At 44.4% G+C, this 23,200-nt stretch overlaps 1 protein-coding gene across 1 annotated transcript; it reads left to right on the forward strand.

Annotated features, from left to right (window-relative positions):
• The first annotated feature begins 1,361 nt into the window (after positions 1-1,361).
• On the forward strand, positions 1,362-23,142 carry ctage5 (CTAGE family, member 5). The gene is made up of 31 exons (XM_047337814.1): positions 1,362-1,620; positions 1,820-1,953; positions 2,916-3,002; positions 3,266-6,634; positions 6,677-6,937; positions 7,241-9,338; positions 9,472-9,732; positions 10,016-10,113; positions 11,797-12,033; positions 13,556-13,687; positions 13,878-13,899; positions 14,052-14,140; positions 14,356-14,427; positions 15,063-15,173; positions 15,327-15,398; positions 15,519-15,623; positions 15,772-15,894; positions 15,993-16,172; positions 16,265-16,355; positions 16,601-16,668; positions 16,753-16,823; positions 16,919-17,020; positions 17,104-17,200; positions 17,441-17,508; positions 17,654-17,739; positions 18,338-18,451; positions 19,020-19,169; positions 20,594-20,767; positions 20,909-20,961; positions 21,715-21,892; positions 21,992-23,142. Exons 1-31 carry the CDS (start codon positions 1,500-1,502, stop codon positions 22,219-22,221), a joined length of 9,054 nt encoding a protein of 3,017 aa, XP_047193770.1. The 5' UTR covers positions 1,362-1,499; the 3' UTR covers positions 22,222-23,142.
• The last annotated feature ends 58 nt before the right edge of the window (positions 23,143-23,200 follow it).

Consider the following 23,200-nt stretch of genomic DNA (forward strand, 5'->3'; position numbering starts at 1 on the left):
CTCACAACTAAATCATCCGTAAACGAGTGGGCACGAAAGCTCGGGCAGAGTACGTCGGAGGAAGGGATCGTCGGCTAATTTAGCTTAGCTAACATTGGCTATTTTGGTTTGCCCGTGATGGCAACAAATGTATGCAGCAACTTTTACACCTGCAAAACCCCAAGCTGTTCTCAATGCTTTTTAGACAACACATTTCATGGTCATGTTCATAAATTAGTAAGCTGCACGTGTGACGCAGTGGCATACGTTCAGACAAACGAATACAATGTGAAAATTACAATTTGTTAATGCATAGTGCCGTAAGGTAAACTGCTCCGTCGTGTTTATTGTTGCTGTGTACTGCTGTGTCCGCCAGGGGGCGCCTCTGCACGGGGGAAAGAGGTAGACCCTGAGGAAACTTAAAATAAAGGTATGACACTAAAACCATTAACTTTACCAACATTTGGTGTGCGTGTGTGTGTGTTTGTATGTGCAGAATGTAGGGGAGACAAACACTATAGAGTTAAAACACTACTATCAAATGTCTCTGATTGCGCCACAATGTCAATACTGGATGAGTAAAAAAGCTAAAGCTTATCATTTTTCTTTTTTAAAAATCTATATTCAAGGAGTCCATGAATCATGATGAATTTTGATCTGATATTTTGAAATGTATCTTAATAGGCCTGTGTTTGAACACAGGCAAACATGCAGATAGTCAAAATTCTATTTCACTTCATACCCATACCTAGATATTGCTTCTTCACTGAATTTTTTGGAAATTAAAATACTTCATTTCGAACATTTAAAAAAGAAAGTATAGATAGAAATAATAAATACATATGGATATATATATATATATATGTTATAAGGTATAAGGTATAAGGTATCTAAATAAATAAATATAATTATATATGAAACACTGTACAGTGTTCATATAGTAAGTAGTCAAATTAGATGAGATGCAATAAATAAAAACTTGGTCCTTTTCATGAAACCTTCAACATGACTGGGTTTGACACGAGGATGATTGTAGATCAGTGTCTTTTATATTAAATTACACTCTCGAGCCATCATGCGTGACGTCATCTTTGTGCGCTGGTCTGGTCGTCGTGGTGAAGAACGCCGCATGTGCCGCCAGCTTTTTAGATAACGGGCGAAGTCCAAAAAATGGCCAAGTTATTCGTTTGTCGAGAGTTATCTGTCACCAAATTTGTTTAATCATCTCAAAGTGAGATTTAATTAATACATTATATCTCCAATATTCTTCTCTAAAGTGAAATAAAACCCTTTCAACGGTGATCAGATAATGTTTTGTGTTGTAAGCAGCTCTTGAATGTTAATCATTAGCCCGCCCCAATGCTAGCCTTATATCTTATCTCAGCTCTCTCATTTGCTGTTGAGTCTTCATGACAGCAACAGCTTAGAGGCAATGTCCACTTGCCAGCACAACTGGACAAAGTCATTTACTCCCATTATGGACATTTTTCTCCTGATACACTCCCGATAAAACACAAACTATGGCCGTCTCAGCGGCTGACAGGCTCCTGTGGATTACAGGCATGGTGTTTGTGATTGTTCCTCACATCAGTATGGGATCGTTGTCTGACTACAAGATCTGTGGAAATTCTGGGTGTGAAAGTAAGTCCCAAAGCTCTCAATTTATTCTACTTAATAGTATAATGTGATATATTTTGTCCCTTTCAAACGTCTAAGATTGCTGATGATGATCCTTTTTTTTCTCATTTATTCCATCAGTCCATTGTTTATTTCTAATCACCTATGTATGTCTGTGTCTGTGTGTGTGTGCGTGTGTGTGTGTGCGCGTGCGTGTGTGTAGGCCCGATGAGCAGGGTGAAGGCCATCAGGGACCACCGCGGCAAGGACTGTCGCTTCCTGAGCTTCAGACGCGGAGACACCATCTCTGTTTACCACAAACTGACCGGAAGGAGAGAAGACCTCTGGGCGGGCAGTGTATGTCTGTCTGCTTTCTCCATCTGTTTGCCCGTCTCTCTCTCTCTCTCCCTCTGTGTTGAAAGCAGAATATAAATAAAAAACTTCTTAATACAAACAGGCCCTCATCCCAAGGTCCTGGGTTGAAGAGATTGCTCATGATTATAATACAGAACGTTTAGTTTAGCACTGATTGGCTGAGTCACGTTGACACTGTAGTGTTCACACCTGATAAACACAAATGCCTGTGATATCACCCAATTTCATTATATTTTATGATGTAATTACCTTCAATGAGAGACAGCAATATAAAATACATTGGTGTGCTGATGATCCAACATTACCTCTACTTGTGTCTTCAATTTTTTATTTTCAGATGCCCCATTTAATTATTGATTAACATTTAATTATTGATTAAGATGAAATAATGACCCGCACAACACTAGCTCCTAGCAGTAATTGCTGAAACTTGGTGTTTCAGCCAATGCTTTGAAATCACCTAACACTGCTTTGAGTGGCTTTTAGCTAAAGACTACAGACTGAATGAGTGTGAATATACTGCATTTCCTGTAAGATGGAAGCTTTTACTGCGGAGTGTGTTTACCAAAATGTACATGTGAATACAATTTGTAAATAGAAGTAACGTATGGAATGAGGTGGGGTAGCCCTGTTTAGATCTTGAACTTATAATATCAATAATATAATCAGAAATATGGCACATCTTAGCACATAACCCCCAGCTGAATAAAATACAACAGGAGTACCTTGGTTATGTCCAAACACTGAATTTGAACAGGACTTCTTATTGCAGCTCGCGTTCTGTTTATACTGCAAGAAATCAGGCCAGTTTTCTTAAGAGTCTGTTTATGATCTTGCACTCTTTTTTTTCTTCACTTTTTGCAACTAATAATACTCTCTTGTTCACTCCTCCTGCTGTGACCCCTTCATTTGAATTGTACTGTTTTCTTTCCTTTGGATTTCAGATTGACAAACAGTTTGGCTATTTCCCAAAGGATGCGGTGAAAGAGGAGCAGGTTTATGCAACTATTGAGAAAGTAGTGGAAACACAGGTAAATGATTTTGATTTTTTTGTTCGATTCCACTTCAATTTTCTTCAGATGCAGCCTGTGGAGGAAAAAAACATACTTTATCATAATAAATATATGAGGTGATAGCAATTAAGTAGAAAGTAACATTTATATTCATTCTCCAAGAAACAGATATACTTTTGTGAGACAATTATTTTAACGATGAGTGATTTAACCTTGGTAGTTGATATTATGTTGTATATATGCTTCATTATTTAAGAGCCCGATTTTCTCTCCTCATTCAGAGGTCTGATTTCTTCTGTATGGATGAGTTGGGCTATCCTATTGACTCCAGTGATCTGGACAGTGAGGATGAAAACGGTGATCAGAAAATCCAAATCCAGGAGTCGGAATCCACCCCAACCGTCCCACACACTGACGACACAAACACTGAAAGTCCTTCGCCGTCGGCAGACCCCTCCGCAGATTTTCCTGTTCCACCACAGCAGGCCGATGCCACAACAACAGCAGGGGACGAAAACAAAAACGCTGGCGATGCTGCTGCCGGGACTCAAGGAGGGCGCAAGGAAGCCCCAGACAATCTCGCAGCTCCGAGCGAACAAGGTGGGTCTCCCTCCTCTTCGTGGCTCGGTTCTTCAGTGACAGGATGGTTAGGTTTGGGGAGAGAGGAAGAATCCGTTGACGTGGCTGAAGAAGCGAAAGACAATGACAGCAAAGAAACAAAGTCCGAAACTTTTACTTCATCAGTGACCGGATGGCTCGGGTTTGGAGGAGAAGGAATACCTGACGATACTGTGGAAAGTGGAGAAGACGATAAGGAAAGTGCTGATTCGCTCACTTCAACCATGACTGGGTGGCTCGGCTTCAGCGGAGAGACAAAAACGGATTCTGCAAAAACTGAGCAAGATGGCAAAAGAGAAACAGGGGATGAAAATGAGCCAGAAGTGACATTCAGGAGCAGAAGGATGTCTCTGGACCTAGAGGGCAGCCAGTTACACGAGGAGGAGGAGAAAGAGGTGCGGACATTGGATTGGCTAGGAAGTGGACTGTCGCGCACACTGGGCTTTGGCGCGACCACTCAGGAGTCAGGGCACGGGGCCGGTGCTGACAGGGAGGCCGAGGAGACAGTTGAGGAAGAGAAGGAACAGTCATCGTCTTCTTGGTTTGGGATCGGGAACATTTTAGGATTCGGGAAAGACGAGAGCGAAGTCGATGAGAGCACAGGGGGTCGCTCTAAAGACGAGGACACAACCTTTGAACGGGAAACTCTTTTAGAGAATGGAGACGCCAGTCAAACACAGACAGAGGAGGAAAAAATAGAGCCTGACACAACCCGGCTGGAGGAAAAGCGTGAGACGGAAATAAACCCAGAAGTGGGAGATAGTAGTGTTAACAGCAGTTCCAATAAAGACAAAGAATTAGATGTGGATGAACAAGGTCAAGTTCCTCAATCTGAGATAGAGGCAGAGTCTGACACCTCAGCACTGGAGGAAAACAGTAGCGACATGACTGAGGATTCGGGCGGCAGCAAGAACGATGCTGCATCCACGGTCGAACAAAAAGACATTTTTCCTCAGACCGCGTTAGGGGAAAAGCCCTTCACGATAGATGAGGAAAGATCTGCAGAAACAGAGGGCGAAGAGCATCAGGTGCCCAAAACAATAGAAAAAGACATTAACAGGGAGCCACGGGGGGAGGAAATTAGAACTGATCAAGATTTTCTGACACAACCTGGCATCAGTGTTGAGCTCAGTCCAGAGGATTTACCTTCAGACTCCACTGTACAATCTGTAGGCGAGGCTGAGGGAGATGAGAGAGGGACCGAAATCACCCCCGTTGAAACTGGTGCCGGAGGCGACGGTCAAGACAGTGATGGAAGCGACGATGAGACTGACGCCCTTCGCAGAGAAATGTCCGCGACTCAGACCGATGAATCAGCAGAGCGCAGTCAAGGCAATGCGGGGGAGAGCAGCGGAAAGAGTCAGCCTCTCCCCTCATCCGGCACAGCTGAGGAGAGACATGAACCCGTTCACAGTGAGGACGGAAGTGTAAGTGATCATGGTGTAAAACCCGTCGCTGAAAATTCAGAGAAGCCTGCGACTATTGTTGATAATAATGTAGAGACAGAGACGCATCATGAGTTAGGAGGGGAGGGAGGAGTTTGGCTTGGGTTGTTCAACTCAACTGAGAGGAGATCGGAAGAAAGTCTGTTTGAAAAAGCCTCAGAGGAGGAGACGGGAACCATTTCCCCCGGTGAGAGCACCACACTGATGGAGAACAATGGAGACCAGGTGTCTGCGTCTCCACAGGCGGAACGGACGGTCGCAAAGGGTGAAGTTGATGTTGAAAAGCTAAAGGAAACTGAGGAAAACCTACAAAATGACCTCCATCACGCTCAAACTGAGAAAGAGACACTCAATTTTGAGAAAGGGGTTTTGAGTGAAAGTCGTCTAAAGGAAGCTGATGAGTCAGAGAAAGAAACGGAGACCGGAGAAGTTGATGGAGAAGAGGAAAAGCAGGAGGAGAAGCTAAATGTGACCCAGGATGAATTAAAGGAGGAGGGAGGGTTACAGCAGGGAAAAGAGGAGGAGAAGCTGGATGAGGCTGAGGTGTTAAAAGAAAAGGAGGAGCAGCAGGGAGTGAAGGAAATACAAGAAGAGGGGAAGCAGGAAGCGGTGGAGGAGTTAGAGAAGGAGAGGAGACGGGAGGAGTTAATGGAGGTTGAGGAAATAAAGGAAGAGGAACAGCAGAACGACATGGAGGAGAAAAAAGAAGAGGATAAACAGAATGAGGTTTTGGAGTCAAACGAAGAGGAAGAAAAACAGGAGAAAGAGGAGGAGTTAAACGGGGAAACTACGCAAGGGGGGATGAACGAGCTAAAGGGAAACGAGGAGCAGTGGGAAGTGAAAGAAACACAAGGAGAAGGGAAGCAGGAAGATGTGGAGGAGTTAAATAATGTGGAGGAAACAAAGGAAGAGGAAAAGCAAGGTGAAGTGGGGGAGATGAGAGAAAAGGAGAAACCGGAGGAAAGTGAGGAGGAAGAAAAACAGGAAGCGGATGAGACAAAAGGGGTGGAGGAGTTACAGGTGGAGGTTGAGGAGTTAAAAGAGGCAGAGGAAGAAAAACAGGAGGAAGCAGTAGAGTTAATGGGAGAGAAGCAGCAGGCGGTGGTGGGGCAGTTAAAGGAAGGAGAGAAAAGAGAGGAGGCTGAGGAGGTAGAGGGAGAGAGGAAACAGGAAGATGTAGATGAGTTACTGGGAGGAGAGAAGAGAGAGGAGACAAAGGAGGTAAACGAAGAGAAGAAGCCGGAGGAGGTGGAGGAGTCAAAAGAGGAAGAGAAGCAGGAGATAGAAGAGTTTAAGGAGGAAGTGGAGGAGTTAAAGGGGGAGACTGAGCAGGAGGAGGTGGAGGCCTTGACGGTAAAGGAGAAGCAGCAGGAAGAGGTGGAGGAGGTAAAGGAAGAGGAAAAGCAGAAGGAAATAGAGGAGATAAAAGAAAAGGAGAAACAGGAGGTGGTCGTGGAGTTAAATGTGGAAGAGGAAGAACGAGAGAGAGTGGAAGAGTTACAAGGCGAGAAGAAGCAGGAGGAGGTGGAGGAGTTAAAGGAGGAAGAGAACATTGAAGAGGTGGATGAGGCAGAAGAGAAGAAGCAGGAAGAGGTGGAGGAGTTAAAGGAGGAAGAGAACATTGAAGAGGTGGATGAGGCAGAAGAGAAGAAGCAGGAAGAGGTGGAGGAGTTAAAGGAGGAGGAGAACATTGAAGAGGTGGATGAGGCAGAAGAGAAGAAGCAGGAAAAGGAGGAGGAGAACATTGAAGAGGTGGATGATGCAGAAGAGAAGAACCAGGAGGAGGTAGAGGAGTTAAAGGAGGAGGAGAAAAGGGAAGCAGTGGATGAGGCAGAAGAGAAGAAGCAGGAGGAGGTGGAGGAGTTAAAGGAGGAGGAGAACATTGAAGAGGTGGATGAGGCAGAAGAGAAGAACCAGGAAGAGGTGGAGGAGTTAAAGGAGGAGGAGAACATTGAAGAGGTGGATGAGGCAGAAGAGAAGAAGCAGGAAAAGGAGGAGGAGAACATTGAAGAGGTGGATGAGGCAGAAGAGAAGAAGCAGGAGGAGGTGGAGGAGTTAAAGGAGGAGGAGAACATTGAAGAGGTGGATGAGGCAGAAGAGAAGAAGCAGGAGGAGGTGGAGGAGTTAAAGGAGGAGGAGAACATTGAAGAGGTGGATGAGGCAGAAGAGAAGAAGCAGGAAGAGGTGGAGGAGTTAGAGGAGGAGGAGAAAAGGGAAGCAGTGGATGAGGCAGAAGAGAAGAAGCCGGAAGAGGTGGAGGAGTTAAAGGAGGAGGAGAACATTGAAGAGGTGGATGAGGCAGAAGAGAAGAAGCAGGTGGAGGAGTCAAAAGTGGAAGAGAAGCAGGAGATAGAAAAGTTTAAGGAGGAAGAAAAACAGGAGAAAGTGGAGGAGTTACAAGGGGAGAAGAAGCCTGTGGAGGTGGAGGAGGAGTTAATCGAAAAGGAGAAGCAGCAGGAAGTGAAGGAAATGCAGGAAGCGGTAAAGGAAGAGGAAAAGCAGAAGGAAATAGGGGAGATAAAAGTAACACAGACACAGGGGGAGTTTGTGGAGTTAAAGATTGAGGAGGAAGAACAAGTGGAAGTGGAGGATTTACAAGGGGAGAAGAAGCAGGAGGAGGTGGAGGAGGAGAAAAGGGAAGAGGTGGATGAGGCACAAGAGAAGACGCAGGAGGAGGAGACTAAGCAGCAGGAAGCGAATGAAAGACATGAGGGGAAGCAGGACGAGAGGGAGGAAGTAATGGAAGAAAATGGAAGGAGACAGGGGGAGTTAAAGAAGGCGGAGGAAATAAAGGAAGATGATAAGCAGAAGGAAATAGAGGAGATAGAAGAAAAGGAGAAACGGGAGGTGGAGGATGAAAAGCAGAAGAAAGCAGAAGAGTTAAGGGGGGAGACAAAGCATGGAGAGGTGGGAGAGTTAAAGGTAGAAGAGAAGAAAGAAAAGGCGGAGGAGGAAAAAGAAGAGGAGAGGCAGGAGGAGGCAGAGGAGTCCGGTGAGGAAGGACAGCGCAATGAGAGAGAGGAGGTTGAGGAAGAGAAAAGGGAGCTCAAAGAAACGCGGCAGGTGAATGACGGTGAGGATGACAAGAGGGAGAAAGAGGAGGTGAGCCCCGAATGTTTCAATGAGCGTTGGCACCGAGCTCTTCACGGCGAAGCTGTGAGAGACAGAGGTGAGAATATATTCTCTGGGGATGGATCAAGTTCAGCAGACGGGGGGAAAATCCCAAAAGAAAATCCAAATGTTAACCCAGGGGAGTTTCTGGCTAAACCCTCTGAGGAAACGGAGAGAATCAGAATACGACAGGAAGAAGATGAGGACGGTTTGGACGTTGATCGGCCACGTTCAGGTGAGAGTAGTCTGTCTTATGACGTTTTACTTCAGACAGCTGAGAACGGAGAAGATGGCCACGGGGACCCAGGTGACCTCTCTGACGACAAAGTGCTCCACCAGGGGAGAAACACTGAGCGTGGAGACACTGAAACCAGCAGCGAGGGGATTTCCTCCGAGGCCGGCGGTGACGTGAGAGGGAGTGAGATGAACGAGTCCGCCGAAAGCCCGGCTGTGACGCGTGAACGAGCGGTGCCACGTGTGTCCGAAGATCCCGCTGGATCTTCACCTCCAACGACAGAGACTGGAGCTTTCGGACTTTTCAGAAATGCCTTTGGCTTCTTCCGCCAAGCGCCTGTCGCCGGAACAACGGACCCTGTTGGTTCCGGCCCAAGTTTGGATACAAATACGGTTGAGGCATCTCAAACACAAAGCCCTCAGATCTCTGAGCAGGTGGTGGATTGGAATCAGGTAGATGAACAGGATTTCCACGCAGACTCTCCTGTCACGACAGCGCCAGTGGAGCAACCACGGCATTCTTCCCCCTCTGCCGACCTCCAGTCCACAACTCCATCTCTGCACACAGAAACCCCCCTCCGGACGAAGACCCTCTCCAAGCACTACAACAACCTCCCGGCCTACATGAGTGTGGATGAGGCGACTGTTCTGACGGAGCTCTTTGGTCGACACAAGCTGCAGTTTTTGGATTACATGTTGGGGAGCTCAGGGAGTGCGAGGGAGGAACCTGAGCACGATGAATCCATTCTTTCGGATGTGGAAAGACTCCTGCGTTATCACGGCGAGACGCTGGCCGCTCCCGGCACGAGGCTCGCGGATGCACCGCGGGAGGACAAGGAGAAGACCAGGACACTCATCGCTCTTCAGAAACTCGAAATGCTGATCACAAGAGTGAGAGAGACATCCAGCACAGGAAAATCAGACACTAGTGAAGGAGACCATCAAGGTATATTTTTCAATATTGCCGCAATGATCACGGCTGATATTAGTGATGTTTGAAGTTCAGATAATCTGATTGACTTCAGTATGGTTTTGACTTGCATTTGTCTCAATCAGAGTGCATGTGTTCCCAAAAACAGCTGAGGCCGGCTGTGCCGGTGTGTCAACTCACGGCAAAGATCGAGAACTGAGCACCGGGGAAGACTCAAGGAAGACAGGAGGTCCCTCTGTAACCCTGGATAACAACGACATCCACAGAATGAACGAAGGACTGCGGCATGAAAAAGAGAGGGAAACACCCGATGAGAGAAGAGAAGAGGGCGACGAAGGATGCGAGGAAGAGCGCGTGCCCGCTGCATCCCGTCCTCATAATCAGTCAGGAACACCAGAGCCACTGGAAGGTGAGGACAGCTCAAGTGTCCCTTAGTCAAGATGGATTAAACGATGATTCAAAGATCCTAAGCAATTACATACACACGAGGGAGATGCTACTTGAGCCGCCGCAACCCGCATCCGTCACCAAAACAACCTGGAGTGTCGTGGCCATGGCTGGAACATTTATTCGCAACATTTTACAGTAGTTTCCTATATCAAACAAATGTCAAATCATTGAGTTGATTTCCTATTGTGTTCTATTTGTTTTTAAACTTGATTCAATGGTTTTCTTTGTCACTGTGACTCTAGGGCTAACAAAGCAGATTCTGGACTTTGTTCATCGCATCGCCGAAGAATCAGCCACTCACGTTCGAGCCGCGGGGGAGCTTGTCACATGGACTGCTCAGGTAGGTTTCATTAGCACATATCAATCTATGGAAGCCAAACGTATGGGAAATTATAACGAAATCAAATTAGTTTGCCAGTGACAAACAATGAAATACAGTATGATGGTGAAAAAGGTTCCTTTTTGCAATGCACTGGATTACAGTGACAATGATAAAACACTTCCCATTTGTTTTTCACATATGTTGTCCACGTTCAACAATGTTCCAATTCTCATGATCAAAAAAACATCATTTATTCTAGAAATAACTTGGGTAAAACTTTGTGACCCAAATGCTGAGTACAATACACGTATTACACCTTTATTTTGTGTTTCTTCTGTATATCCACCTTTAATTGCTTGGAAGAAATTATGTCTGATTTTATAAATATCTGTAAAAAGTCTCTATTCCAATTCGAATGTATCTTTTAGAATATGACAGTCCTGTAGTTGGGGCCTTTATCATAACAGTACTGTAAGCTGAGAGCCCCCTTGTTGCCTATTTTTTAAAAACCACAAGTCTAATTAAGTCAAGGTCAACTCAGTGTCATAAACACTATTTCAAATACGTATCTTCTGTTTTTACCACATCGTTCCATATTTTCATAGGGAGATTAATCCATGTGTTGTCCTTAGTGCTCACTGTTGGGCAGCACTGTAATAGTGTCTCGAGTTTGTTACTGCTAAAGGTTCCTTGAGTGTAATATCGAAATAAGATACGATAAAATGAGATAATCCTTTATAGAAATAGAAATAGTAAAAGTAATGAATTATTAAACATTCAATATAGACACATGGAACTCTAGACAATAGAAATAATGGAAACAATGTTATAATGGCAATGCTCCACCGTCCATCATTGCCTTTCGTCCAATTGCCATCATTACACAGGTAGTACCTGGTGAGAACTGTGTGCCCTCCATTTCCTGTAACCTATGCCCGTATATATATACAGCCCTTTCTGTGGATCTAATAACCGCCACCAATTATCCAAAATAATACAAGATCTAAACAAAATAATAACATGCCAACAACAAACAAACAAACACATGTAAACAGAATATTTACAGTGTCAACAGCTCCACACAGATAAGATGTTGAAATTGCACAGATAGAAAATGAGTAGTGTACAGTTAAATTGGTTAAACCTGAGATATTAATTTTTGTCGCATGTGATGTGATGTCTTTAACCGTGAATCAGTCTGTAGATGAAGGAGCTCCGAAGTGCCGCAATGGTGTGCTGCAAGGGGGGGGGGTTCTCCTATTCCCATCACCTCCACTGGCTATGGGGGTGGACCGAGCTGGCCTTCTTCTAATCGGAGCTGGATTTTCTAATCAGCAGAGAAGATACACACAGTATACTGCATTATAATACAAAGTCCTCATTCACAAAGCTCATGGTATTTATAGTTGTACAAAACTGTACACAGACGACTGGACTTTCTCAAGTTGAAACTGAATTGAAAGACCAGTCGTCTGTGTCTCCTGAAAACACACAGTATTTTATTTTTCTTGAGTCCTCATCATCTTTGCTGTCCACAAGTTTTACACACAATGCACATACATATCCATATGGGTATGTATGGTATCTTGTGCCATTAATTGATCTTTTGTGCCATTAATTGATCTTTCGTGCCATTGGTTCCACCTCGATTCAGAACATCCCGAACGAGTCCTACACTCAAAGGGACACTTGTGCTGGTAGAGTGTCTGGAACTGTGCGGTCTGGTTCGTCGACATGCTGGACTCGTCACATGTTGATGTGACTTCTCCCTGCGCCACTCGGCGGCGTCCCAGCTGTCAGGCTGGCTGCGGGTCGTCTACATTACACACGTTGAGCCAGCTTGGCAAACCAACGTGCTGCGAAGGGGAAAACCGTTTCAAATATTCCACAGGCACACGGATCGTCAAGTTTCTAATGGATGACTATGAAGCCAGTTCAGTGAGTACTCCCTTAAAGGGTGACGACCGCCGGGCGAACGACGCGACTGGTCACGTCCCTCGCCCGTGTCCTACTTATGACGTCATCTCAGAGCAGGTGACGTGTGGTCGTGCGCCTTTCAACGAGAGGGGACGTTAGTGCAAAGACACAATGATGATTCTGGTTGATGCAAACCCCCGTGGGAAAACAACACTGAGGATACTGTAGTGGCCGTGCGCAGTCCACGGTGGTTGTCTCACACGACACCTGTTCCTCCCGGTGTCACCTTAAAAGCACTCCGACGTGCCAGTGTGGCATTTTACAATTGGTGACGTTGCGAGAGGAACCATTTGCGCCAGCTGGGGGGGTGCGTCGCCATCTACCTAAACTCAGAAGTGCACATAACAATGTTTATACATTACTGTTCTTGATGTATATTTTAAGGGCTGTATTAATAATAAAATCACCCGCGATTATAATCTATGAGAGTCGTAAGGAGGACTTTGCGGAGAAGTTCGGTACCCCCCTCCCCCCCTACGACGTGCGGCAGACAGTGGTCTGCTCCTGAGCGTCGGTGTTGTGAATAGGATGCGATACCGCCGCTAGCCCGGGTGACGGCTGTAGTTTCCCTTCCCAATGTCGGAATAAATGCAACTGGGACTTCACTCTCGGCCAAATGAAATAATCTTGGGGACATGGCGGAGGTTCCGGCGAGCGGCCAGCTGGCCGGCGAAGCGGCTGACCTGCGGACGGCGGCCGAGGCTTACTACAGCGTCGCCGTGGAGAAAGTGAAGGATGTACGTAATGTGGCAGGTTTCGTTAGCATGTTCGCGACTAGCATGCGCAGCTACTGTAGCAACGTAGCCGACTGTCAAGCAGCTCGGCAGCGAAGTGTCTACGTCTCGGGGTTTGCGTCACTCCTCAGGTTTACACCAGATATGTTCTCTTGTTTTTTCCTAATCCTTTTTTTAAATTAATTTATTTAATTATTATTATTATTTTGATGTCAGAGTTAGCTGTGGTAACATTTGTCTCATCAGGTGTAGTGCTGCCGTTCACTTCCCAAATGTCTTGGGGTAAAGGATGGCAGGTTGAATGTTGATGTCCCCTGTGGCAGAGACGATGACAGCTTCGTCCCTATAACAGCTGTGTGGTAATCTGTCTGGTTGACCGAAGTCAATAGCAAGGACATTAGAACAGCTGGAAGATGAACTGAGAAAATTTGCCTCTTGCTTGGTTCCTCATAAAAAGTCTATGTGCTCTGCTCGACAAGTGAAAACAAGCTGCCAGAAACCAATTCTGACAGTATAAATAATCACTGAAAAAAAGATATAAGCATTAACGAAAGTTGAGCTTTTGTCAGATTTTCTGAGTAGAAATTGCAGTTTGCAGATCTGTCATGCAACGATAACATGCTGATGAGACTTAGTTCAGTTGAATCACATTTCGTTGCTATACTTAAAGAAGATCGCACCGTTTTCATTTTAAAGATGTCCACTGAAATCACCTCCGACACTAAGCCATTCCTCTGCCCTTCGTTCAGGTTGTGTCGTCGCTGCCTGATGACATCAGACCCGGGCCGGACCTGTACGGGGTGCCGTGGGAACCGATCATCGTCTCCAGTGTGTTGGGACTGGTGACGCTGCTGTTGTTCACCTGTAGATGTTATAGCTCTGTGAGTACACATTCATATGCACACCAACGCCACTAAGACTTAAGATGTTTACATTTTGATTTGGAGTGTTACTGTTGCTTCAATCACACAAAGGCCACACTTGTTCCTTTGGCAATCGTCCCATATATCAACCCAGCAATTCCCTTAAAGAACCCTTGTTCATCATTATTCTCTTCTTATTTTTAAACAGGTCAGAAGCAGAATGTATCGAGGTACGCATCATTAATCTTTACTTGATATCACATTCTGATAACTTTACAGAAATAAAACCAACACGTCACTTTTGGCTGCTGATTTAGCCTCTCTCTGATCACAGCGTTATCACTCATGAATCAGAAAAATAACACTTTTCCCTGTTTCTCAGGTAAAGAGCAGTGGATGGCTGCACAGGCTGCGGAGTTGCTGGATGAGAAGTGTAAAGTCCTTGAGACTCTTAGTAAATGTCAACAAGAGGTTGGTACGGTTGTGTTTTGATTTCCATGGCTTAAAAATGTCTGACTTAAAAGATGCAATGTCTAATTTATGTTGTTATATGGGGTTTGAGGACAGGAGCCTTCTCATTACTAAATTAATCACACATATTTATGGACATTTTCATTTTGTTCTGGTGATCGTGAGTCTTGTCAACATTCAATCTAATATATTTCTCAATGATGTGCTGTTTGCAGTATGATGAACTGGAGGACTCACTGAGGGACAGCGGTGCCTTGGCCCAAACTCAAAAGACAGAACATCTGGAGGTAAGGCAGATAGAAACCAAAATGAAAGGGAGGTTGAGAAATGTGGACAAAAAATGTATGCAACAATGGGAAGTGTCTTTTTTGTTTTTTAATTTAGAGTCAATAGCTGGGGATCTGTGCACAGTGTAAACAAACAATTAAACACAGTCTTTGGATCTTACATCCTCTATTCAAATGTTATCTGTTAGCTATCTGATCAAAAAGGGAGACGCACCAAGTCGTCCGACATGTATAATAGATGTGTCCTTGTGCCTGGTATTGTGTACAGGAAGGACGCATACAAGAAGGTTTTAGTATGTTTTGGCGGTTTGTCCAAACTGTTAGTTGGTTCTGTGTTGCGCCTCTTCAGCCACTTCACTTGTGTGTGTGGTTGCTCTACTACAGAGCTCTGCACGGTGCACGATGATATTTGTTTGCTATTCCTAAAGTGTGATCAAAGTCATTTCAATCCTCCTAATGCATGGAATACTTAATCAAGCCTCTCAACACAACTGCATAATGCAATATAATAGATATTATTGTGCATGTATTTTTGCAAGGTCAAATCTTGAACCCACTTCACCACTTGTCTGAAATGGTATCTTGTTCTCGTTTGATGGTGTTTTTTGGACACATTTGTTTTCTCGCTGCTCCAGATGAAAGCCAGGCAGTTGGAACATGCTAAGAAGGAGCTGGAGAGGGATCTCGAACAACTGAAGGATCAACTGGAATGGCAGAAGCAACACAGGGAAGAGCAAGAAAGAAGGGTAAGACAACACACACACACACACACACACACACACACACACACACACTACTGTCAGCAGTAGCAAACAGTGAAATTCTAATGGACTGTGTTAACTGTGAATCTAGTGCATAATGTATTAATGATGGAGTGGATTATTTGTTGATCTCTCCAGATAGCAGTGCTCGAAGAGGGCATGAAAACATTTGACGAGGAAACCAAAGAACTCCAGTCACAGGAAGAGCAGGTGCAGTCACCGTTATTCTCCTACTCCCTGTCCACTCTGCGCCTTCACCTTCCTGACTCTCCCATTTGCTGCTACTTCTTTTCCCCTTTTGCTGAGTGTCCGTGTGCCTATCTGTTTTAGGCACAGACCACTCTGAAAGTGTACAGTATGAACAGCGACAGACTGCAAAGGAACCTTGAAACATCTGGAGAGGAGAACACGCTTCTTCAAGAGAGCAATGCTCAGGTTGGATGCTTTGTACATGCGCAAAGACACGTTTTTTTGCATTTGCATAATTGACATGTATGAGACATATTTGTCATCTTTGTCTCTCTCCTCTCCTTTTCTTTTCCTTTCACAAACATGTCGTCTCTGTCTGTCTCTCTTTCTGAAGCTGAGGCAGCAGGTGGAGGGATGGGCAGAAAGAGTGAGCGAATTGGAGGAGGAGATGCGGAGGTGTGAGGTCACCTACAGCGGGATGCAGCAGGATGTGGCCAATAAAGATGAGCGTATTATGGTATGGTTTGTTCTATCATTAATTATAGTTAACTTGAATTAGTTACTGCATATTGTTCAAAACAGATGGTTGAGAACAATTTTTCTTTGTGCTTCCAGTCTTTGACAGACTGCCTGCTGAGGATGAAAGCTTGGGATTCAGATCTGGAGGAAGAGGAAGGAGCAGAGAAGGAGACATCCAATGGGGCGCCAGGAAATGAAGAGGAGAATGGCAGAGGGGAGAGGACCGACTCGCAAGGCCATTTACAGAAAGTCCAGAAACTCATCTATGCTGCTAAGGTAAGCGAATACTATGGATTTAGCATTTTAACGTAGTGCTAGTTGATAAGAAGGAACACCTGCTAGTATTCTTTGTTTGTGCTTGTGTGCAGCTGAACGCAGACCTCAAATCAGTAGATGAAGACAAGGACAGAGTGTTTGCAAAATTGAATAATGAAGTCAAATTTAAAGAAGATCTGCAAGGTGAGTCAACTTAACACTGAAGTCCACCTTACTAGTGTCGTCAAGTTTTCCGATACAGAACAAGACAAACAAAATGAAGAGTGATAATTAGCACTGGCCGCACTAATATGTGTGATCCGTTGTGTAATTTGTCACATATGAACGACCTTTCTTAGAGATTGTAAAACAGTAATGTCTGTAGAGACTGTTAATGATCACTGGTTTGTGTGCCACCGTAAATGATGTGTATTTTGTCTTTCTTCCAGTGAGCATTAAGGAGCTGGAGAATGAGAAAGTCTCTCTGCAGTCAGATGCTGAGCACTACTCAGATCAGGTAGAGGACTTCAGATGTGTACATATCTCATAATCTCCTCCATTAATTTGCATTTGAGTTAATACTCTGTACTCACGTGCTCAGGTCCAGCGATTGCAACAGAAACTCCAGATTATGACAGAAATGTACCAGGAGAATGAGCTGAAGCTGCACAGGTACAGACCCACAGATAAAGGCCCATCTATCGATTCTAGCTGTGGCAGTTGAATCATTTACAAAACGTGAGAAACCTATTCATGTGTGTTTGCAGACTGCTTACCGTGGAGGAGAAGGAGCGCCTGCAGAAAGAAGAGAAGTTAAACAAAGCAGACAAAAACATTGCATTGGCCATGGAAGAACTCAACAACTACAGGTTGCTGCTTCTGCCAAGTATTATATTATACTTCCTTCCACACGTACAATGTCACTTCATTGTACATCGTTGTGTTTGTTCAGACAACGAGCCGAGGAGATGGAGGAGGAGCTGGAGAAATCCAAGCAGTCTTACCAGACCCAGATATCTGCACATGAGAAGAAGGCTCACAATAACTGGGTTAGTAAGACTCCTCCTTAAACTGTCATGTCACTCTATATTGGTGTCAAAATGTATGTTTCCTCATTTCCTGTCTGTCACTGCAGCGCACACAGACTCCTCTCTTAGTCTGTAATTTTATTAAAGTGCTGTACTCAAGTCATGTAGCTTAACAGTGTGTTTAAGCACACTGATCTTCACTGTATCCGTATCTATTCACATTGGTCAAGTCATGGTACTGATGTCGCCTCGGTTTTCTAGCTCGCGGCCCGAGCAGCGGACAGGGACCTGACAGACATCAGGAGAGAGAATGCCCTCCTGAGACAGAAGTAAGTGTAGATCAATTACCTGCTCATGTTTGTTTGTTGCTCATTTGTCTTGAATGTATTCATATATTTTATACATCGCAGTGTAAGAGTCGGGGTCCCCAAAAAATGTTTGTCGTCTGTTAACATGAGCTGTGTTTGTTTACAGGCTGACAGACACACAGTTCAAGCTAGAGGCTCTTGATAAAGACCCATACGCTTTGGACAGTCTGGCCAGACCAATGCCTTTCAGAGGTGAACACACACACACACACACACACACACACACACACACACACACACACAAACACACACATGAATCATGCATTACTGAGAAACTAGGGGTTGACCGATAGGGCTTTTTCCATGTTGAAACCGATACTGATTATTACTTATCTAAGAGAACGATAACCGATATTTGAAACCAATATTTGTTTGCAATAAAAAAGTGTTTTAGAATTTTAGAATAACACAAACCCTTAACATAAAACTTTGGTGAACTGCTTATATAGTATATCTTTAATTCACTGAACCTTTCAACATCAGCTATCAGCAGCATTATTATGATGTTGAACAAACAAACATGGATGGGAGATTGCTTAAGTCCAGAGTAGTGACTGCGGCTGCATCAGAGCCAAAGTATCACATTTTAAAGTGAAATTATCTAATCGGCAAATTGTCTTAAAAAATGGCCAATACCGATTATCATAAAAATGACGAAAATCAGCTCCGATAATCGGCCAGGTCGATAATCGGTCCACCCCTACAGTTTACGCTGGGACTTCTAGGCCTTGTGATAGTGTGGCACAGATTTCTTTGACCTTGCACTCACCAAACTCTGCTTCCCCTCCAGCTGAAAGGTCGCCGTATGGTCCCTCTCCTCTGGGTCGACCAGCATCTGAAACCAGAGCTTTTCTGTCTCCTCCAACATTAATGGATGGACCGCCCACTCGATTGTCTCCTAGAGGTATACACACTAATATACAATCACCTACAGCTACACACAAAAATAATTAAGACTGTCCATAATGATCCACATAATCAGCCACTGAGGGCTTGAATATAGTTTTTAATCATTTTCCTCCATACATTTATCTGCTTATTTAAAAAAACAAAAAAACATTCATCTTGTTTTCAGTACAATTCATTCACATAAGCATTACAGTAAACACGTGCATCATTTCAGAGACGATGAGCTGACTGCAGCATGATCAACTGCATCTGTAGTAGCATGGCGTGTATGCTGGCATGAGTCCATGGAGGAACGTTCAGAGTGACCAGCTTATGGCAGTGAAATGTATTTAATCTTCTTAGTTCATTCTCATTGACATCTCTCGTACTTTCTCTTTTTTCTCTCTTGCTTGTTTCTTTCCGATATTTGGTGTTTGGGCTCTTTGTCCCCTTCTTTGTCTCTCTTTCTTTCTCTTTCTCTCTGTCTGTCTCTCATGCTCATCACCATCTTCAACCCTCTCCGCCCTCTTCCGCCCTCCTCTGTCTCTCCTCTGTCGTTTCCCTCTGGCCCCTCTCGTCCACAGTGGGCCGTGGTCCCATGGAGCCCCCTGGTGGCCAAGGGGAGATGGAGCGGAGTGGAGGTCCTCATTCAGACAGTGGTTCAATCTCTCCCACATGGGAGAGAGATCGCAGAGGACCCCCGTCAGGACCCCCTGGGCCGCTAGGACCTCCAGGTATGTGTGCGTATATGTGTTACAATCCTTAAAGCGCTCTAGGGTGAAGGAAAGGGAAGCAACAATTGACCAGAGATGGTTTCAGGCAACCAAGCTGTCTGTTGTTTAGAAAATGAAAGAGCAGGAGTCGGGTGAGGCAACGAATAAAGGAAAGGGCTGCAGGTGACGACAAATCAAAAAACAAATTAAAAGAAAACCTCTATTTCACCCCAACCTTCTATCTGAATAAACTGTGTTAAATAAATACAATCAAATATACAGCCTGTCTTGCCTAAACTTTAAGAATATAACAAAGCACAATGGGGCCGTCACCCATAACTCCTGTTTAAAACTTGACAATCCACATAACTATGTGTAAAGCAAAGGAAAATGTAAGAAAATAATCTAATCTAATGCGCAGCTTCCTAACACAAAACGAGTGACTCACACGAGTTGACATTTCCTTTTCTAAACGAGTAACAGTTTATTCAGTTGCTACATACAAGTGAACCTTTTCAGAGAGAATCAGAGGGCGAGTGTCCCCTAATGAAATGAGTTTATTTCATCAGGCCAAAAACTGAGGAGGTAAGTAATAAAAATTTAGGTTGGTTTGAACCGCGATTACCTTGTTTATGGTATATTATTGATGTATTTCTTTTCCTGTGTTGGTGGGGAATAATTCTCGTTCTTTGCAGATGACGTAACTAGAACATGTGCTGTGCTGAGAACATCAGCACAGAGTCAAAGATTAAATTAAAATAACTCTATAACTCTGCTTATCAATGTGAGAATCAGCCTTCAGTATTTATTCTTTTACATTTCTATATTTAAGTTTTCACTTTCAGGGGGAGCTATTCGAACGCGGCGCCGCTGGATTTCTGTTGGGTCATAAACTGTACATCTATTAACGGAGACATTATTTATACGCGGTGCATCGTGATTCTATTGAGGCCCGATATGTCGTGTGTGTATGTCATAAAGTCTTTGTGGTACCGTGTCTTTTGGGAAACCAAATCTTTTTACACAGAAGAATTTATTTGGATAATAGTTTATAACATTATCAATCGCTCTGCTGCTATAACTATAGTTCCTGGTCCGAGGGAATGCAGCCATAATTAAAGTAATTAGTTGATTTGGTTATCCAACAGTTAAAGTCATATGCTGTGCATGTGAACGCTTAATGCATGTTCAATGCATGTTTGATGCATTTTGAGTCTTGACATTGAAAACTGCAGATGTCTATGCAGCTCTGTGATAAACAACAACGGATCATTTAAAGATTTATAACCAAAAATACAATTAAACAACTTATTGTTGTGTTCACACAACACTCACACATTTATTCATAAATGGAGTTACCCACAAAACTGAGCTTTGGGAAGAGCTGCTCATATGATATTTATAATTAACTGTTTTCTCTCCCTCTCACTCTGCGTCTCTCTTAGGCTATATGTTCCCAGAACCAGGAGGTCCCTTGTTCAGGAGACCTCCGCCACATCCAGGAGCTATGGGCCTTTTGCCCCCTCCGGGCTCCCTCCCTCCTGGCCCTCCTCCCCCTCATCTCAGGGGGTTCCCTCCTGCTGGCCCACCAGGACCTCCCCACCCAGCAGACATGGCAGGTGAGTCACTGAAATCTGTACAGCGGATTCCCCCCCATCTATAACTTATAGACAAGTTGAAATGTAAAAGCAGAATGGAATCTTTAGAAAATCTGCACGTGTATGAATCAAAACCTCTATTTAATGTGTTTTTCAATGCAGATGGCTCGTTTAGAGAAAACAGCCTTGGACCTGGTGAACAGGATCACAGAGAGGTAAGAGAAGTGTGTCCTGCCCTTGTAATAGTCTTTGGCATGTAAGATTTTATTATATTTTTTAAGAAATATTTGGTACATGGCAGCAAGTAGATCTTTCCAGCAAACTAATAGGAATAGGTAGCGTTGATCTTGTTTCCCAAACTCCACGATGATGTTTTGTTTTGTCCACACACCAAAGATATTTAGTTTGCTGTCACAGATGAACTAGGAAACCAGAAAATATTGACATTTAAGAGGCTGAAATCAGGGAATTTTTGCTTTTTTTTTCATAAACACGACTTGAAACTATTAATCGATTATCAAAATAGTTGGCGATTAACTCGATTACTAATCAATTGATCGATTAACTGTTGCAACTCTAGTGGAGTCTTATTAGAGTTTAGAATAATAATAACTATGTAAGAGATCATGCACATGTATTTCATGAACTATTTCTCGTGTTCAGATTCATGTCCACATTCACTCCTGTAACTTTTTGACCTGAGATCAATCTGTACAGGGTTGACTGTCTGGTTGTGAAATTTCCATAAATGTTGTTTTTTCTTTAAGATTAGATTATAGAGCATAAAAACACCATCTTTAGACTCATCTCTAGTATTGTGAATGCTGTCACGGAGAAACTGGTTTCAGTACACAGTGAGATACAATTGTCCGTCCAGAGGAGGTGGGACTGTGTTAAATGAGGTTACGAGTAACTCCCTCACCACTGGAGCCTCCGCGACATTTACCCGTTTGAATCTGAATCAACAGTCTGGTCCCGGTGATCGAAGGACTCCCCCCGAAGCAGACCCAAGGATGGGGGGCCCGCTGCCTCCTGGACCGCCGGGGGGCGCCATGGATGGTCCCTTCCCTCGTAGAGCTCCCTACGGACCCCCACCTCCTGATTTCTACGCTTCAAGGGGACCGGGGGGCCCTCCCATGATGCCTCGTAAGCGGCCGCAGCCGTCTTCACAGCAGGTTCCTTCTCGTCTCCAAGATGTCAGCAGTGTAACCTTGTCTCTCTGTGTGTTGTTTGATCTGCCTCCAGGGTGGGCTCCTCCACCTCCAGGGATGATGTTCCCACCTCGTTTCCCCCCCGGTGGACCTCTTCCTCCAGCTCCTCATCCTCACTATGGTCCCCCCATGCGTCACCGTCCTGCCGACAGCCTCCCGCCTCCTTCTATGGGTCCTCCTCCTCATCCTCAGCAGGCCCTCCCCTCCCCGCCGCACAGCCAGTCACCAGACGAGCACAGACCCTCACCTGAAGACGCCATTTGATCCATGACCAGGTCTCTACAAGGCTGTGAGATGATGCATTTCAGGTTCAAATTTAACTCAGTGGTACGGATGAAGACAGGATGCATGTCTCCACTCGTACAGACAACGAATCGTGTTAGCGTCGTTCTTTCTCTTAGTTTTTTTCCCCCTTTTTGTCCCATGATCGTCCAGCTGCATTCTTTGTGAGGTCGTCCTCCCACTGTGGAGCCGTGGTGATGGCAGTTGGGCTCTCGCTTCCTTTGTGTAATTTCACAGGCAGCCTAATCTGTACGTGTGTGTGTGGGGGGGGGGGGGGGGGATGTTGCCACTTGAAGCAGAAACTGCTTCTTGTGAGCTTGACAATGACATAAAGTTTTTTTTTTAAGGAGACTTAAGTTGGAATGTGTGCATGTCAAGATGCTGTATGTGGCAGACAAACTGTTTTTTCCAGATGGCTTCGATAAACCGAAATCTAAACGATCCCGAGCAATCAAGGAAGATTGCACGGCCCTAATGCACGTAATTGTCATAGCAACATTCTTGCAATTGTCATTGTAATAAAAAGAATTATTATTATTGTTGACCATATTCAACTACACTTCAATCCCCCCAACCCCACCCCCGAGGTCAAATGCGAGTTTTCTTAAAATATGATGAAAGTGTGTAACTTAATTTCACTGACTTTCCTGCAGGATTGGCTGCAGCAGTTAGACAGTGTTTGTGATCTTGTTACAGTGGCGTACATACGACCCATGCTTGAATAAGAAGTGGCTTATAGAAGAGACTCGTGCGTTCTGTCGAACTGGTGACTCAATCCCACAGTCACAGGTTGGTGAATAAAATGGACCGATCGGAAGAGGAAGCTAACAACCATGTGAATTTTGTAAAAAAAAAAAAAAAAAAAAGTGATTATTAATAGATGAATAAAGACTGTCAAATTGTCAATGTCTCCTTATTTCTCCAATGCATTAATGTTCGCTTTTTACTTTGCATTGAAATG

This window comes from Scophthalmus maximus, chromosome 15 (genome assembly GCF_022379125.1).
Source record: "Scophthalmus maximus strain ysfricsl-2021 chromosome 15, ASM2237912v1, whole genome shotgun sequence".
Lineage (NCBI taxonomy): Eukaryota > Metazoa > Chordata > Actinopteri > Pleuronectiformes > Scophthalmidae > Scophthalmus > Scophthalmus maximus.